Source organism: Barbus barbus (genome assembly GCF_936440315.1).
Source record: "Barbus barbus genome assembly, chromosome: 16".
Lineage (NCBI taxonomy): Eukaryota > Metazoa > Chordata > Actinopteri > Cypriniformes > Cyprinidae > Barbus > Barbus barbus.
This window is the reverse complement of record NC_136744.1, coordinates 19,814,055-19,833,779: the sequence shown is the minus strand read 5'-3', so window position 1 is coordinate 19,833,779 and position 19,725 is coordinate 19,814,055. Positions and strand designations below refer to the sequence as shown.

General features: G+C 38.9%; 2 protein-coding genes across 5 annotated transcripts; one reads left to right on the top strand and one right to left on the bottom strand.

Moving 5' to 3' along the window:
• The first annotated feature begins 1,105 nt into the window (after positions 1–1,105).
• On the top strand, positions 1,106–8,362 carry LOC306882730 (dehydrogenase/reductase SDR family member 7-like). 3 transcript variants are annotated; one of them, XM_079437579.1, is made up of 8 exons: positions 1,106–1,156; positions 1,586–1,655; positions 4,413–4,565; positions 4,790–4,896; positions 5,720–5,959; positions 6,079–6,201; positions 7,586–7,801; positions 7,894–8,362. In XM_079437579.1, exons 1-8 carry the CDS (start codon positions 1,118–1,120, stop codon positions 7,939–7,941), a joined length of 996 nt encoding a protein of 331 aa, XP_079293705.1. In that variant the 5' UTR covers positions 1,106–1,117; the 3' UTR covers positions 7,942–8,362. The 3 variants fall into 3 exon arrangements, with proteins under 3 accessions (XP_079293705.1, XP_079293706.1, XP_079293704.1); XM_079437580.1 differs by having other exon boundaries at positions 1,128–1,289; positions 1,608–1,655; XM_079437578.1 differs by lacking the exon at positions 1,106–1,156 and having other exon boundaries at positions 1,371–1,655.
• LOC306882729 (pecanex-like protein 4) lies at positions 8,151–18,255 on the bottom strand. 2 transcript variants are annotated; one of them, XM_079437577.1, is made up of 11 exons: positions 18,138–18,255; positions 15,776–16,569; positions 14,646–14,828; positions 13,965–14,479; positions 13,243–13,343; positions 13,023–13,142; positions 12,569–12,929; positions 11,417–11,520; positions 10,186–11,318; positions 9,891–10,077; positions 8,151–9,167 (listed from the first exon to the last, which is right to left on the bottom strand). In XM_079437577.1, exons 2-11 carry the CDS (start codon positions 16,477–16,479, stop codon positions 8,916–8,918), a joined length of 3,660 nt encoding a protein of 1,219 aa, XP_079293703.1. In that variant the 5' UTR covers positions 16,480–16,569; positions 18,138–18,255; the 3' UTR covers positions 8,151–8,915. The 2 variants fall into 2 exon arrangements, with proteins under 2 accessions (XP_079293703.1, XP_079293702.1); XM_079437576.1 differs by lacking the exon at positions 18,138–18,255 and adding an exon at positions 17,634–17,848.
• Between the last annotated feature and the right edge of the window lie 1,470 nt (positions 18,256–19,725).

Below are 19,725 nucleotides of genomic sequence, written 5' to 3'. Positions count from 1 at the left end.
AAATGAGAACAGATGAACAGATGTCAAACTATATGGTTCAAGCTGGCTAATGCAATTATTTCTATAATACCCTATGAATAAAATGTCTAACAAACATTTTTTGATTTAACAAATGTCTAAGAGCTCCACGTTACTATCTATCTATCTATCTGTCTGTCTGTCTGTCGGTCGGTCGGTCGGTCGGTCGGTCTGTCTGTCTGTCTGTCTGTCTGTCTGTCGGTCGGTCGGTCTGTCTGTCTGTCTGTCGGTGGGTCTGTCTGTCGGTCGGTCTGTCTGTCGGTCTGTCTGATACTGTTGTAGCCTATTCAAGTCCATCTGAATACAAAACCAGCGGAATATATAAATAATATATGGAATATACCGGTAAATATTAAATAATATAAGACTACTGTAGCCTATAGATTTGTAATCTTCGAGTGGAGAATTATTGGCTAGGGATACATAGATAGATAGACAGACAGACAGACAGACAGATAGATAGACAGACAGACAGACAGACAGGTAGGTAGGTAGGTAGATAGATATAGATAGGTAGATAGATAGATAGATAGATAGATAGATAGATAGATAGATAGATAGATAGATAGATAGATAGATAGATAGATAGAATAAAAAAATAAAGGTGGAGCAGTGGCTTTGTCCAAATACCCACACTCATGGTCTTTGCACTTGACCACTTGACAATTTATATGACGTATTTCCTGTGTTTGGCCCAAGTGTTCAAGTGAGGATGAAGACCACAAGTGTGTGTCGAATTTTTCATTACCTGATGGGACACACTTATAGTGTTGTAAAAATGCAAGTGTTTACACAACTTAGTTTTAACTTTGCATTTTAAAATCAACTTCTAAATGTCTGTTCAGTAGTCCCTATATAACATGACATAATTTTAATTTGTGGTGCTTCTAATTAAATGATAAAAAGCAGTTGCAAATGTTGTACAAAATAAATATCCCCACTACTCATCTTTGCACAAATAAAACGTAAAAACACTGTTTTTCTACCAAATTATTTGTAATATCTAATCATTATCAATATTTAACTTGCATCGGAACGTTTTCCGTGACCTCTCGCGAGATCTCGGCAAAAAGTCTCACGATTTTCCAGAACATGATGCATGATGGGATACACTAGCTTCGGATACCGCTCCGGAGAGGTATTCGAGATAGTGAGGATTTAGTGTTTGTTAAGGGCATTGCGCTTTGCCATTTTTAAGACCTGGGACAGTCTTGCGTACTTACTTCCTGTCGCGCGCACGCGCTCTCAAGTGGCTAAGACCGCAAGTATGGGTATTTGGTCAAAACCTTGTTCCCTTAAAACAGAAGATGAACCCGGAAGGCTTTGACTCATGCTGTAGGTCCTGCCGGGTCGCTGGCTGAACTCCGCAGGGTTGGTTGGTTCAGAAAGCATGTAACACAGACGTCCGGTCAAGCGCTCAGCTTGCGCAAGATTTACCAGCGCATTCAGCCACTACTCTATAAAATAGCTACTTTTTGCGACGTTTCTCTGCGTTTATACAGAAATGTTGGATATATGCTGGCTGTGTGTGATTCTCGCTGGGAGCGCAGTTTATTTACTAACGCAGTTTATACGCTTCATCTTCGCAGACGCTGATCTGACTTTATTATGGGCGGCGAGGTTCGGCAACAGCCCAGGTAATATGAATCAGAATCGCTTATAGACATATACATGTATACACAGAAATATGTTTGCAATCTAAAATCAACCAACACCTGGCTACTAATGCAACAAAGTGTGACACATTCTGCAAGGTTATGGAATTTGCACTCTGTCATTAACTACACTGATAGTGTTACGGCATTATGCGACAGCTGTAGTAAAGTATAAAGTTTTTATACAAGAAATGTACAAAGTCTGCATGAATTGTCATGGTTATAATAATCAAAGACTATAGAATGCCTATTACAGCTGATGCCATTATTTTATTTCAGTGTCCTTATATACACACAAATGTTTTCATGTTTTATGAGGACTTTCCATAGACATAATGGTTTTTATACTGTACAAACTGTATATTCTATCCCCTAACCGTAAATCTAATTAAAAAATTGTGATTTATAAGCTGTTAAATGTCCCCTGAAAAACACCTTGCATCACAACAAGCACCTTGTAGCTGTAGTTGCACACAAGCCAGGTTTTAATATCAAAATATAGCTGCAAGCAGCGATGGTGGGCCCAAGCTGTCAGTGCAAACGGTGGCATCAGGAAAACGGTGCCCAGCAGGCACATGCATTACTAACCCTGTGGCAGTCTGGTTTTAAGGGATACGGCAATTAAAGGGTTAATCCAAACATCAACTCTGTGAAACACACACGCACACAGAACAGTATATAAAAGTTTGGTAACACTTTACAATAAGGTTTCAGTTTTTAACATTAACTATATAATTAACATGAACAGTAAGTATATAATGGTGGGTGGTGATTGCGCAGTGGATAAGATTTTATTGATCTAAGCATTCGTGAAATATTTTTGCCTGTATTACAGCTTAGTCTGCATCTGTCAGCTGAACTGTTTTACTGTTACTTTTAAACCATCAAAAGTTTAAACAGTCTCTCTCACCCACCCTCTCTCTCTCTCTCTCTCTCTCACCCACCCTCTCAACCCACAGTCAACACACAGTCACCCCCCCCAGCCTCCCACAAGGAGAGTGACATCAGATGTCTGATAGTTTTTTTTTTATTTTCTGCTATCCATAGTGTATTGTAAATTCATGGAATTAATCACATTTCCTCAGAATGACTTGTTCTGTGTATGTCATTTTTTATGAAGTGTTTGGAAGCTGCACTTTAAAGATACAAGAAAATTACTGCTATCTTTTGTTACTGTTACTTTAGTAAATCACCATCGCCACACTGTTCAAGATATTCTAAAGCCGTTCGCAATTTAACATCTTCAGTATATTGGCATCATGTTGATAAAGTTTGGGGTGAACTACTTGTTTCTTCTTGGAGGAGTATGAATTCATTTAAACCCTGATATTCTCAAAAATTGCTAATGAGTGTAAATTAGAAAGTTGTCCGGCTTGATGAGAAAAATGTATGTACCAAGTTTGGTGACTGTAGCTAAAACTAACGCCCCAAGTTTTGTCAAAAGGTGGCGCTATAGAGTGCCTCCTCCACGCCCGTTTATGAACTTTTGCCAGTGGCTAACTATCATTAATACTGATATGTGTGTTGAGTTTTATGAAATTCTAATCGTTATCTGCCTCAAAATCACCAGAAAAGAATACTGAGGTTTGACATGTTGCCATGGCAGCAGTATTTTAGATATCAATATTCCCTTCACAGTTTTACGGCCGTGTTTTGACATTATTCTGATGAAGTTTGAAGCAAATCGAGTAAAAATAAGATGCTGAATTCAAAGCATTTTGAAAATGGCACACTTCCTTCTGCCAGTTGGTGGCGGTATAACTTTGACTCCTAATAGTCACATCTATGCGATCGGCATCATACAACGAAACAAACCACCGAAGTTTGATCAAAATCAGACAATGTATGTGGATGTTATTAGGCATTTAGTTTCCTATTTCTCGCCATATCTTCATCGCCTCGCCACGGGCAAACTGTTGGAGATATCAAATATCCCTTCGCAATTTAGCGTCCCCAATGTCTTGAGGTCATGTTCACCGAGTTTGGTGGCAATCGGTTGGTAATCCTCAGAGGAGTATATCAAAATCCAGAGCATGCGCTTTTTAAACAGCCCTGAATAGCTGATTTCCTGTTGGGCGGAGCCTATGACATGCAGTGCGAAAGTTGTTCGGCTCAATGAGATCTATATGTGTACCAAGTTTCATATGAATATGTACAAGTATGTGTGAGCTATACATCATGTTTTCTGACTGTGTTCCAGGGGGTGCCATAGAGCCCCCATGCCACGCCCGGGTCCCAGCCTCTGCTACCCTAATGGGAGCAGATTCTAACGTGTGTGCCTATTTTCAAGAGTTTTTGAGCACGTTAAGGCCCCCCAAAAAACCCCAAATAGTCAAAAAAAAAAAAAAAAAAAAAATCCTTAGAAAAACAAGAACTGTCAGTGCTCTGTTACTATGAACCATTTCAGAAGGCACAATTATATCCCAGCATAGATTAAAATGTATTCGTTTACCCTGAGATTGCATAATACAATATATTATTTCTTAAACGTTTTTTATCTTTTATAATATTTAAACTCTTACAAAATGCACTTCACCTTATACATCTAGACACCATATACTGTAAAACTGCATTTTTCTTAGACTGACCCATATACTGGAGTTCATACTGCTCTGTTGAGCATTACATCCATTACTATACCTTTATACACCTTTTTTGATAATTATTAATTAAATGATATATAGTGTGATGGTGTAGAATTTAATTCATTCATTCATTCATTTATTTTTCATTTTATAGAGTCAAAGTTGAGAGGCAAAGTGGTGTGGATTACCGGAGCCTCGAGTGGCATCGGGGAGGAGTTGTCCTATCAGCTTGCGGCACTCGGTGCTCGGCTAGTGCTGTCTGCCCGCAGGGAGAATGAGCTGGAGAGGGTAAAGCGCACATGTTTAGGTATGAACAGTCCTGAGAAACATTTGAGAGACAGGAATAAACACACAAAACCCCTCAGGGGTCAATTAAGTACACTGTAATTCATGTCTCTTCCCTCAGAGCTGCAGAGTGACCCTGAATGTGTATTCAAGTATCTTTGCTGTCAATACTTGACAGTTATGTAATAAAAGCATCCACACCATGACCTTCTGACACAAAATACACTCTTTCTCTCCTTCTGTTAGAGCGCTTCTCTCTAAAGGATGAGGATATTCTTGTCATTCCACTTGATTTGTTGGACCGCGGATCACATCAAGAAAAAACTGCTGTAGCTCTGAAGCACTTTGGTGATGTAAATGCCATCTGGATTTCATGTCCAATCTTCAGAGTGTTTCTGTTATTGTTTCTTCTATTTCAGAAACATTGCTGACACCAAAAAGTGTAATTTTCAGAATACTGATTTTGGTTGAATTTTCCTAGTATTAAAACCTAAGAATTAAAGTATGCACTGGTTAGAGGAATAGTTCACCCAAAAATGAACATTAGCTGAAACTGTACTCACCCTCAGGCCAACCAAGATATAGATGAGTTTGTTTCTTCATCTGAACTGATTTGGAGAAATTTAGCATCACGTCACTTGCTCACCAGTGGATTCTCTGCAGTGAATGGGTTCTGTGAATGGGTTCCAAGTCCAAACAGCTGATAATAACATCACAATAATCCACACAACTCCAGTGTATCAATTAATGTCTTGTAAAGCAAAAAGCTGTACTTTTGTAACTCATCTACATCATGGATGGGTAAATATTCAGCAAATTTTCATTTTTGTGTGAACTATTCAACATAAAATGCACCAGTAAGCTCATGATTATGCATTACATGACAATAAAACATGCAAACTTTAAACATTTGCAGAGACAAATGTGTATAAAACAGTAAATAATCATCTGAAAAACCTGTAAATGCTAGCTAGCATTACGTAGCATAATATTTCAACATGAATTTCTCTGTTGACATTGGAACAGCTGCAACAGGCTAGCAATGCCATTTTGTTTCTTTATACTGTACATCATCTAACTGTCAAGCAATTTAGGAGGATTAGAATGGTCAGCTATATTAAGTAGAAATAATCCCTCTAAAATGTCTTAATTCTTTTTGTCGGTCTGCATATTCAGATAGATGTGTTGATAAACAATGGAGGCCGGACGCAGCGTTCGCTGTGCACAGAGGCTGATGTGGATGTGTACCAGGCGCTTATGGAGCTCAACTTCCTTGGCACCGTATCTGTCACTAAGCAGGTGCTGCCCCACATGATCTGCCGTGGTAGTGGTATCATAGCCACCGTCAGCAGTGTTGCAGGCTTTGTAGGGGTGCCCCTGGCTACGGGCTATGCTGCAAGCAAGCATGCGGTGCAGGTGAGAGCAAACTGACAGAATTCCCTGAGAATCTGCCTACACGTATGCACCATTGTCTGGTAAAAGAAAATGGTCATAAAAGATTTTTTAAAAAAGCTCCTGATTTGTTGTTTCTCCAGGGTTTCTTTAACTCTCTGAGGACAGAACTCACTGAATATCCGAATATCACCATCAGTACCATCTGTCCCGGACCTGTAATATCAAGCATCGTTCAGAATGCGTTCACCGAGGAGCTTGGCAAGGTATTTGCACCAGTTGTTTTTTGGTAAAGTAAAAGAAAAATTAGATGAAAAACTTAAACTAAACAATTTTTTGCTGAATTATGTTTAAATGTGAAGTTTGCAGTTTCTGATCTACTAGTGTCACCTAGCAGAATTACAAAAAAAAGCCTATTTTCAAACGCAATCCTTTGCAGAACCACCTCAAGATTATTCTTATCATCATTATAAAATCTTACTATTTTATCTGTGGCTTGACAGTAAAGAGCTAAATTATGAGGAAAAACTTAACTTTAACAATGTCGAAGTTCTGCGTCTCGGTTCAAACCCAACCATTCCATCAAATTCCTCCGTTGTGTAAAAGCACCATTAGTATTTACCCATGTTTTACCCCGTTGCTTGCATATTTTAGCAGGTCTTTGAATTTTGTCTTACCCTTCTATAACCGAATCTTAATTTCTCAACACCTTCAGCTCAACACCCTCTGGTTCAGTCTGCAGTAGCCACGCCCCAAATACTCGCTATTGGTTGAGCGGGAAAGAGATTAACATATAAACCCATGAATGGCATACAGTAGTCAATGAATAGTAAACGGGGCTGAAACCAATATTTAATAGCTAATTCAAAATATGGAGAAGATTGTGGAGAAGGTTAGTGATTTAAAATTCTTGGGAACATACATCTCTCAGGATCCTACATGGTCTGCCAACACCAATGCCCTTGTAAAAAAAAGCACATCACTGAGGAGAGTCAACTTGTCACAGGAATTGCTGCTGTCCTTTTACAAATGCTCCGTGGAGAGTATCATCACTTACAACATCCTGGTGTGGTTTAAAAGCTGCACTATGACTGATAAGAATGCTCTGGAGCGAGTGAGGAAGTCAGCGCAGAACGTTATAAGAATACAGCTTCCCTCACTGACCAACATATATAGGGCTAGATGCTTGTGTCGCGTGGCATGCATAATTCAAGAAACATCCTGTTCACTTTGCTGCATTCTAAGAGGCATTACAGGGTTATTCAGGCCCGCACCTCCAGGCTTAAGAACAGTTTTTATCCAAGTGCCATTAAAAAACTAAATGCATATATTGCAAAGGGACTTTTTTTTTTTTTTTCAAACACTATAGAGCTGTGCAATATTTTTTACATATGTGCAATACATATATACACAAGTCTTCGGTGGTGTATTGTTTGATTTATTTATAAACCTTTCTCTTGTATGTTACCACAACGAGTTGCAATTGAATCTCGTTGTGCAATGACAATAAAGTATTCAAATTCATATTAATGTAAATAATACTTTAACAATTATCTGCACTTAGGCTCATTGATCAATGATCATTATATCAAAATACGTTTGCATTTGGCATTTGCTTAACTAAAGAGCGCATTTTTTTTTCTCCTTTAGTCTGTGGCTGCAGCTGGTGATCAGACACATAAAATGTCTACAGAGCGCTGTGTTCACCTCACCCTGGTAGGTCTGGCCAACCGTGTGAAAGAGATGTGGATCGCCGAGCAGCCCTTTCTACTCTTCTGCTATTTGTGGCAGTATACTCCCACTCTGGCCTGGTACTTGACTAATGTTCTGGGTAAAAAACGTGTGCAGAACTTCAAAGCTGGACTGGTAAGTAGTGGGACCTTAGTGTAAACAGATCCCTGAACTGGTATATTTATGCTACAATAGCAGTAATATCTTTTCTGAATCATCTTTTCTAGGATGCAGACTCTGCATATTTCACCGAGCCTAAGGTCAAGACAACTTGAAAATCTCATTTCAGGAAACACTGATTTGTGAATTACTTACCAGAAGGACCCGGGATAGTCACACAGACATTTCACTGTCATTTAATATGAAAAATAAAATAAATATATAAACACCTTTATATTTTGCTTGCTGTATGACAGCAAGACAAATGGTACATTCTTAAAAAAAAAAATGCATGGGCAGTTGATTTGTTTTCTTTGCGTTTTTTGTATTAAAATGTTGTACATCAGTTATAAATAGGATTTAATATTATAACATAAGTTTGTGTGAACAAAAAAGACAGTAAGGCATTTATACAAAACATTTGCATTTCTTCAATACCTACAATTACACAACCGTATAAAGACTGAGCTCAAATAGGATGAACAAAGGTGCCATAGCCAATTTACCTTCATATTTATAACACCAGGTGGTCACATGAACAAAAAAAAAATATTCATAACCACTGAAAATAGTAATAAAGGCACATCCTTGAGATCTGACAAACAGGTTCTTTAAAAGGGTAACGGTTTTCCTGTTTCTCCTTTTTAGGGCTCTTGACTGATGCTTAACAAGAAAGTGGAAAAATACAAAAATAAAATGAAATACAAATGTGAAATGGTAGCAGGGTGAGGTGAGATTCAGTCAAGGACACCCAAGGGTTCATTGTTGAGAAAATAGAGCACACTTTCTAGAGAACAAATTTAAACTGGGCTCTGTGTCTCAGTGAGTTTACAGTATTATTGTGTGGAGAGGATTTTGCACATTTACTATCTGCTGACATTCATAAATTCATGCCTTTCTTTCAAAAGTCAAATGTCTCTACAACAGTAGTAATTTTAAATGCTTCATACCTTCAAAAAAATATTTTACCATACCCTGAATGAAGAAGAAATGAGATGTAAAAACTTCTGACTGTGAAATTCATGTACTGGTAGCATCCGTGTGTGTCATGATCTCTGAAGGTGTGTGGGTAAACAAATGAAGTTGATTATCATAAACAGCGTAAATGAATGGGCGGGGAGGAATAGATGGGGTATCCCAGAGGTGGATCAGCTGCTTGAACAGTTAGGTTCCTCAGCATCACAGGATGTGCCTGAATGCTGTAGCGCTCCTCGTCGTCATTAGTGGCATATAGTAGCTCCCATGACAGGTTGGCCCACTGGCCCCTCACACCCTCCTCATTCAAAACTCCCACCTGGACTAGATTCTCCTGCAGGGACAACACACGGCTCGTATATGTCCCCTATGAAAAACAGAGAAAATATTACACAATTGTAAATGATAATTTGGCTTTTTTTTCTGTTAAATAAAATGTATAAACTCAAGGGAAATAAGAATGCACAAAGAAGTGTAGGGGTTAGAACAATATTAAAATTAATGATATTGTATATGTGATGGCCAATATTAAAATTCTCTAAATTTTATATGAATTAAAAAAAAAATCATTTGTCAAATGCTTAATGTGAATTTAAGCATCTTAACTACAAATGTATGGTATAAAAATGGATATTCATTTCAAGATTTCCTGAAAAATTACATTAAACTGTGTTATTAAATTATAATTATATTAATAGAATTATAATAAAATTATAATTGAGCATTTGATTATGGCAAAATTAATCTGAATGAAATGGGGGGAAAGAAACATGTACAATTAATATTCAATATCGAGTGATACCAATAAAAAAAATTTCGCTATGTCTCTATGTAGTTAAATTGGAATTGCAACAACATTACAGAATCACAAGCCAATTTATGTGGAGCATGATTTTGGACCAATGAGATGTCATTGTGGGCAGGGCCTATTTTGCAGAGGTAGAGCATCAAAATGTCCTTACATTATATTCATGGCTAGTTATGGCAAAAGCTCCTATATACTCAGAAGAGATGCTTTTTATTGCTTCATGACTAGATATGAGATAGTGTTTGGTAGCAATGTTTACATTCCAGTAAATGTGGCGTTTACCATGGTGAGATCGTGTCCGAGAGAGAATAGGAAAGGCTTCTCTTGTGCAACACTGTCTTGCCAACTGTGGTCTGTTACCAGGCCAATGAACCAGTTGTCATGGTAATCCTGCAAAGTTGTGTAGAGCTCATCCAGACTCTCTACCGGACCAAGAGATGCCTGGTCTACCAAGAGTTTTACACTGTACCTGCACACACAGAATAAAACAACACCTGCCACATATTAAACAAGTGAGAAAATCTCGTTTAACCGTTTTTTGATGGAAAACGTGTGCAGAATCTTGCTTGTCTGTTACCTGAAAGCTCTGAGTGTGAGCTGATGCAGCTCTTTATTGGCTCGGAGCCATTCGAGTCCCTCGTTCCAGGGGCCATTCCCACAGTACAGCCTGAACAGCAGATTGGGGCTGAACACCTGAGCATCTGCCCCCAATGCCACACAGCACGATAGCACCACCTGGGTATAAAGCTCCCGCAGGGCACGGTCCTCCTGCAAACCCAGCGTCACATGCTCAAAGTCTCCCTCCCCGAAACTCTCCACCACCAGCTGGGACAAACAAAAGCAAAACCAAGCCTCTGGGAAGCAGGGTCGCAGAACCTGGAGTTTGGAGGAAGCCAATTGGGTGGTCCGCCACTCTGCAGGCAGAGAGAAGAGCTCTGAGTGAGGGCTTGTGAAGTGGAGAGGCTGGGAGTTTCTCGGGACAGTAGTCGAAGTGAGTGCAGGAATGTTATCTTTCCCTTTATCTACAATGGGCAGGCCGAGCCCCAAACCCAGACCCAGAGGTCTAAGGGTGGGGAGAGAAGACAGAGCCATGCTCTCGTACAGGCTGTGGATTTCTACAGAACCTGGAAGAGACACTCCCAACCCTAACTCTGTCTGTCCTTGATCTGTCCGTACATTCCTTCTCATCGGCTGCTCCACGGGGACTGGACCGAACAGATCATCCTCGTCGGACCAATCCGCAAAGAATGAGAGGCTGGAGTTGTGGGAGGATGAGGAGGACACAGGGCGAACTTGAGAGTCCATGGCAACTTTAACCACAGCCGGACCTGGCTCCGAGGGCACGGCAAGCTGAGAGCTTTGCGACTTGCGTCCAGAGGTCTGTAGTGAATGACCTTTTGTTCGCTGAGCACCACGTGTCAATTCCTGTACACAGTAACGCAATAAAATCCAGACAAGTGTTTTAAGGAAGTCAGAGCTGAGCTGACGCAGGTGGTCAGGGGAGTCAATGATTCCTGTTAGAACGTTCTGGGCGTCAGAGTAAGCCCTGACGGGCAACACAGAGCAGGGTGTCAGAACGTTACCCCAGTGAGGATTCAATAGTTGGAAACACTGGCCAGGCCGCTCTACATGATCAAACGCTCCTTCAAAAACCTCATCCACACGCCGAGCCTCCACTGTGTGGCAGGATGTCTCCTGTAGTTCCAAGCCCTGTGGTGAAACATGACAGATAATGAGAAATAACACACACAGGAGAATCATAAAACTGGTGTTCTGTAGACAGAGCAAAGGCAAGAAAGCAAGTATACCTTAATGTTAACAGTCCAATAGCCATAGCCCCTTTCTAGAACAGAGATCCAAAGAAGACGACCCTGGAAGCGGCCAAGGTAATGAGACCCTGGAGTACAGGAACCTGCAACCAGGTAAAAAAAAAAAAAAAAAAATTCAAAAAGTTTATAGCAACTTAAATTTGAAGTGTCACATGCAAGCAGCAGTCCGCAACTTTTTGTGTGTTAAAAATGTACAAAATTAATATAATAAGCGAGTACATCATGAACAGTGTTGGGGGTAACGCATTACAAGTAACGCGAGTTAACGTAATATTACTTTTTTCAAGTAACTAGTAAAGTAACACATTACTTTTTAATTTACAAGAAAATATCTGACTTACGCCAGTTACTTTTTTCCCATTTATTGACTGACAGTGCACTGTGTGAACATGCTGTTACTGTAGTTCTAGACCAGGGGTGCCCAACCCTGTTCCTGGCAATCGACTGTCCTGCAAAGTTTAGCTCCAACTCTAGTCAAACACACCTGCTTTTAATTTTCATGCAATCCTGAAGACCTTAATTAGTTGCTTCAGGTGTTTGATTAGAGTTGGAGCTGAACTTTGCCGGACAGTCGATCGCCAGGAACAGGGTTGGGCACCCCTGTTCTAGACTAAATGTGAATGTGCATTAATTCATCCCACTCGCAAAAAAACAGATTTAGTATTCATCAAAATGAATTAAAACAGTGAAATTAAACTCAGAATATGACGCAAACCTGCAATTAAATGTTAAACAACACAAATATATCAAATCCCATTTTATTAACCAATGTCTTTGCAGCTGACCTTTGATGATCCAGTTCAACCATACTAATAAACAAAAATGACTTCAGATTAACTAACAATTGTGCTTCATGGTTTCTTAATTGCTGAAGAGTGTTGAACCTTCTTCTCCTGCGTTCTACTTTACAGTCGTGAATTTACTTTTCCTTCAGCCTGAGGTTTATTCATTACACTTTTTGGTGTGAAAGGGCTTTTACATTTGCTACAATTAGAACTTCTTGTATTAAAAACAATCAAGCCCTGCTCATATTTAAAAACTAATGCAAAAGTAACGTAACGCATTACTTTCCATAAAAAGTAGCTAAGTAGCGTAATTAGTTACTTTTTTTTCACAGTTGGTCTCACTCACCAAATGCACCATTAGCAAATGCAGGTCTGATAGCAGATGCAAGTCTTTTGCAGAGCTGCTGGTAATATACAGAATCTGGGCAAGGGCAGGCGGTGCCTGGGGTGCCCGGCCACGAGCGCAGGGGCCTAGGGAATCCCACCAGGAACACAGGTAGTGTGAAGAGAGGAAGGAGAGGGGCAGATAGAAGGGCAGAGAGAGCCACAACACCTAGCAGAACTGGGAACAGAGCAGCATTGAGCGCTAGCAGAGTTCCCGCCGACTGACGACGCTGTTTACTCTCCGTCCAGGACGTGATCAACACCGTAAGAGCAAAACTCAGCTTACATACAAACTGAGATACACGATTCACAACTAGAGAGACCTGCCAGAAAAGGGAATGGATAAAAGAAGTGTTATTAATCAAATATCACTGCAATTTCATTACAGTAAATGCATTAAATTAGGTTTGGCTCACCAGTATCAGCTGCACTGTAGTGCCCAACTCATACCAGCGTGCGACTTTGTGCCCTCCTGCAAGTCTGATGATCACTACCAACACCATCTGCAGCAAAGCAGCCTCAGAGCTCTGCCACACCTGCCGTACAGGGGCCAAAGATCAAGGTGGTATTTTAGTGAAAGAGTGCTGTTCATGTCCTCATAATGCTTCAAGATGGTGTAACAATAGACTTTCGTACCATCCTGAATGCCCTTGTGAAGCCAATGGCAAGAGAGGCTGTGTGCACCTTCTCTAGAGATTCATCCACAGACAAAAACGCAATCATCGCCAGTGGACTCACTGTGAAGTCAGATACGAAAATGCACATTAAATGCACACATAACAGAATTATGCATTGGCAGAGATATATACACAAATATAAAGGTTCTCATCATTACTGATAAACCAATTAAATATGTTTATATACATACTAATTTTTTATAATATGAATTCTATACCTTTGTCTCAAAATAAATAAAAAATAAAGCATTAAAAACTAAAATCCATCATTTGAATTGCTACAAAATTTAACACTCACAACAATGTACAGTATGTTATTCAATTTGAGACTTGCTAAAGAATTGCTAAACAGTGGTATTAAATTATTTTTTTTATTTTTAATTATTATAAAGCATTTAAGATTACGTTTCAGTGAATGTTAAATTATTAAAAAATATGGCACTTACATTTTTAGGTGCATGCACAATTAAATATTTAATGTAAAATTCCCAATACTGACCCAATACTAAGTAGCGATACATTTAAAAAAAACTGTGATCATCAAACAAATAACCAATGTAGCATTGATATATCAGGCATCCATATGTGTTATCAATGCCAAGTCAACATCTGCAACAGACAATACAGATAAACAGAAAGACAAAGGATTGTTTGGTTGGTACAGTGCAAACATCTCCTCACCGAGGTTCAATAGGATCCTCCGGATGATCCCTGCGACACGCAGACCTCGGGTTTTCTGCCTGAATGCTTGGGCAGTCGTGACTCGTTTGGGGTATAGTGGGTTGAGCATGGCACCTCCCAGCACACACGCCCCCTGGAGCTCTCTCAGCAGACGAGTGAGAAGAAACAGAGCTATAAGGATCCAGCCGACCACCTCCTGTGGGCTTGGGAGTACAACAGAAGACTCCCAGTGCTCTATAGAATTCACACCCAACGTCAGATTCTCTGAGTTGATGAAGTAAAGCTGATGAAGGAGTCCAGCCTCAGTCAAAGCTCCTATTATGAACATTAGGGTAAGAGGAAGCCCCCACCAGCCCAGACCCAAGGTTGGAGATGTGCCCTTCACCAGCAGCTGGGTCAGGTCCTGGCTGAGGAGGTAACCCATTGCAACAGTGAACAGAACCACACCCAATGAGGAGGGAATAAAGAAGGTACAGATGGCAACACATACAGATGAAAGAAACATCACCAAGAGCCTGAAAAAAGAAAAGCATACGATCATAGTTAAAGGGGATCGCACACTTGACTTTTATACAACAGAAGTCTGATTAAAGGGTGCAAGCCTTCACCAGAAAGGACTGCAATGTAGACCAAACTTAGTTAGTCTGGTTTTATGAGACCAGATTCAGATTTATTGCTCACCTGATGTTGGTGGACATGGCTGACCCACCCAGGCCGTGCACTAAGGTCTGTTCCATGGCCCAGAGCAGAAGAGCGTCCAGCGGCGAGAGCATTCCCAAAGCCCAAAGCACCGGCAGAAGCACAAACAACACGTGAAGCACCTGAGCTGCTACTTGCAATTCTACCACACTAGAACCTGAAAACCTGAGAGCAGAGAGAGACACTGAGATCCAGGAGAAGAGTACGTCAGGCTCAGCAATGACTCTTGGCATTCATATTCATACAATCCTCAAAGGTTTAGGTTATATAACAACAGTCTCAAAGAAAACACTCATCTAAATCTCATTTATTTAGCAGACACTTTCATCCAAAGTGACTTACTGAAGAACATCACAAGCAATTTCTCTAAGAGCCATTAATATTAGCAGTACACAATGCCAGGTTTCAAGTATAAGCTCAAAACACTCAGCATATGTACCACTGACAAGATGCTCAATTATTCTTTGTCTGGAATCTATTAATTTATTCAAAGAAACAATATAATTATAATTCATACATACAATGAATTAAATACACATCTATGCCTGAGCATTTTTGAGCATGTTTTGAATTTTAGAATAAATATTGATTATAATATTTTCTGGGAGGCATAAAGATCATCATGAAAGGAAAATCTTGAAAAAAAAATGTATTATGTAGCTTGGGAAATTATTTATCTGGAAAACAGGGTTGATATACACTATCATTCAAAAGCTTGGGGTCAGTAAGATTTGTTAAAATACATTAATACTTTATTCAGTATTTAATATTCATTAAGGAAGCAATAAATTGATTACAAGTGACATTGAAGACATTATGTACAATGTTACAAATATATCAATATGAAAAATATTTTTCAAATAAATGTATATATTCCAGGAAAATATGCTATTACTTTTTACTTGATGCTTACAACAGCTGCTATTTTCAAATTTAACTTTATCTTGAAAATTGTGAACAGATTGACTCAAAAAAAAACAACAACAACATGAATACAAAGAATACATTTCTAAGACGTGTTTTAAACTATATATTTTTAAAAAGTTGTTTCCCTTTCTTTATCATTGACCTATATGCTGTCAGGGAGTAATGGTGAATTGTGGGATTTGTACCTTAGAGCCAGGTCCACGGTAATGAAGGCGAGTATGTAGAGCGGTCTGGTGAGCGGCGTGATCTCGTATGTGTCCTGCGGCTGAAACGTGGCTGTTTCTGTAGCCGTGTTGACGATGAGCGAATACTCCCCAATACAGACATTCACCCAGCTCAGGGCAAACAAAGGCATGACAGCTCCCAGTCCTGCACCCGTGTGCCCATACAGACCACTCAGTTTGTCTGGTAGCAGGTACCATGTGGACAAGCCACATAGTGCTCCAGCAAGAAAAGTGTGCAAAACTACATTACCCAAAAACTTCTTCCCAGGCACCACGAAATGTACCGTCTCAGGAGCCACACAGTGAGTAAACTCCACCTCCTCCTCATCTGCAAGGATGTTATTGGCAGCAGGCAGGCTTTGCACCACTCCGGTCCTTTGTGCCATACACTGTACCAGTCCCTGAAGGGTGGCACCGACACCCAGCATGAGCACACCGGAAACAACACCTGCAAAGGCTTCATCCAGCACCCTCAGCTGGTACAGGAGGGTCCCGATGCCTCCCAACAGCCATGGTGTCAAAAATAACACCAGCTGGTGCACATAGACATACGGCGGGGCACAGTAGCCAAGTTTCAGCCTCGGCCCCCCCAAGACAGTCTGCGGGAAACGCTTCCAGAAGAACTCCTGCTTGTAATCGTTGAGTAGGGGCACATCAGGCCCCATGATGACGAACACAGCACGGGAGGGACAGACTCGGTCATCTCCTCCCAGCTGCTCCGGAACACACACACATGCCCCGCTAACAGTGATTCACTGGAACACACGAACAAAATATTACAATATACACTAATATTTCATAGGGCATAGATGGAGTAGCGGTGTATTGCATGTCTTTAACATTTAATGACTAGAATAACGTAATATTTTCAATAACATTATTATCTTCATTTGGGAGTTTTTTTATATGCAAATAATTCAATTAATTAATCAGTATATATCATGTAATTAATCAATTTAAACTGAAATAACTGCAAATGCTAACAGAAGTGTACACATATACAATACTAAATATATTATATTTACAATAAATTTTATAATTATATTTACATTATAGCTATTGTTTTATAATATACATTACATAATTATAATATATTCAATATGTATATTTAAGAAATATATAAATGTATTAATAATTCTGATGGGAGGACAGTGTTACTTGCTAAGCAATTCTTTTAAAGTTAGACTAGTGGAAAGAATATAACCTCCAAAATAAGTGTTTATTTTATTACACGTTATCAATTTTGTCTGTATATTTTAATTACAACAATAAATATCTTTTAAGGGCATTATTTTCTCATGCACCGAGCCTGAAATCTCCACTTACTTAACCCAAACTTTCCAGTTTTATTCCTATCTATATTCTAAAGTTTCTTACAGAAGGGTTTGCCCTTATATTATTCAACAGTTTCATATAACATTTTTTTTTTCTGGCTGCTGACAGTATTTTCTGATTTATGGAGTGATACAAAAAAAGGGAGATATCCGAAATCCCATCTGTAAAAACCTTTAGGCCAACTATAATATTCCAACAACATGAAACAAGAATTTTGAATCTGGGTTCAAGATGTCAGTTCTGGAAATGTATGAAAGTTTGTGTATATTTAAACAGAGAATGAATAATTTGCATACTAAATACAGTATTTCAGGAAAATACAAAAAAGAAAAAAAGTTGTAATTAATCAACTGGGGAAGTAAACATATAGATATTAGTTACCAAGTTACAATTATTATTTTTTATAACCATATTCACGTGGTAAAAAAACCGGTTATAACTTCAGAGCATCTGTGTATTCTTACATTTGATTCCCAGTTGTTACCTGTTTGTTGATGTTACTCGAGCAAAATAAGCAGAGATGATTACAGCCAAAACAAAAACAGCATAAACACAGGGGGTGATTGTTGCGGAGTCAATCAGCATCAAACCAGTGACTTCAAGGGTTTATCCTGTGAATTACATGCTCTTTGATTTGTGACTATAATACTCAGATTTACGTTTTTGCAGTCTTGTTGATTTGTATCCTGTGAACTGTTCGCATGCTAACACTGCAGCTATGACAACAAGAGACAAACATGAACGTGACAACCGCTTAACAGACCATTACAATAACCAAACACACAGCTCTTATATCATATGACATTATATTATCGTCTTGGTTTCTTCCAAACACAGCAGATAAAGGACAGAGGCGAGAAAGCGGCTATAAAACCGGTTAGCGCGGCTAACGTTAGCTGCTCCTGTTTGGGCGTAAAGTCGGTTTATTTTTGTACATGGCAAAAATAAATAAATAGAAACAGCCTTTTCTATTTTTGACATCACATACCTTTAAATGAGAACGGGTGGAGAGGTGTTAAAAGCATGCGTACAGGGTCTGTGTGGGGATAAAACGGATCCGCTATCCATCATCACTTCTGATGGAGCTGCAGTTGCACAACACACACGGTTACGTGTTTACGTACAGATTGATTTATTTTTCCTCACAGAATTAGCCATGAAGATATAAAATGGCAAAACTGCAAATGGTATGCTGGCAAAACTGTTAACGAGGTCATTCTTGTTATGCAGGAGCCTTTTGAAATAATATGCTTGTGTTGTGATTTAAAGAGGTATTACTATTGCAAATGCTGTTTGCACAATGTGAAAAATATTAACTTTAATTATCAATTTAATTAAACATTTAATTTAAAAACAAGAAGCACATTTAATAAGACTTGATCCTTTTTTGTTGTTGTTAGAATGTGCATAGCAGAAATAACATCAGTTTAAATCAAAGCAGTGAAAGTAATGAAATTAACCCCATTCTCACTTAACTGTGAAGATTATGATAAAAGGTAACTAATGTGATTTCCAGCTTTTATCTATTGATTATTTTATCTAGTATAGGCTAATTAGACATGGGGAAATGACAATATACATGCATAAACCAAATAAAAAAGTAGTTATGCAATCAGACACTGAATTTTTTTTATTATTATTATTATTTTTTGAAAAGTGAGCTAAAATGAATTTAATTATAATGAAATACTAGCAAGTCTGACACACATCCCTGCATGAGAACAACAGTAAAAGACACATCTACAGTTAAAAAGGAACGTTCTTTCTGCAAGATGCTCAGACGTATCGCTGTATTACTTTGAACAGTGCTTAGACAGTACACTCACTGTGCTCTGTGTTATTTCCACGGCAGGTCCACCATTAAATTCAACAGCATTCACTCTGGCTTTCCTTTCTCATTTTCTCCACATTTTAATATATCTTCTTTTATTCTGTTAGATTTGGTTCTCTCTCTGTGTCTTTCTCCTTTTGCAACCCCCCACCATTATACTCCACAGGAAAACAGGAAGAGAATTACCTTAAGCTGTGATAACAGGTTTTTACTGAGCACATTATGTGTGTGATTGCCTTTGAATTTCTCCAGACATTGGATTTTCAGCTGTGCTGCTAAACTGCCCTCATAATACAGCCCACTGAAAATAAACACATCAGACTAAAACCTCTGCTCGCTTTTCAGTGTCACAGTCTGACACAAATCACTGTTTGCCATTGCTGTAACGAGAACTGTTCCACCCCAGAGTGGGCTTTTATTTCTTAGAGAAAAGCTGATGGCAAAACTCTGAACCGTGTGAGATGTGTTTGTCATAAAACGAAAAACAGACACAGAAGTGCAAAGCTGGCAATAGTTGATAGTGTGCATGTGTGAGTCTTATAAATTAGCAGGAAATAATTTTCCTTAAGGATCAAGTATAAATGTACAAATTACATTATTCTATAAAAATCATTTTTATGCTAGTGTACAATTATGTATTATACTAACAACAACAATAATAACAAAACCAATAATTTCTCATTATTCTCTATAGAGTACATTAAAACAAATCATAATAATAATTATTATTATTATTATAAAAATA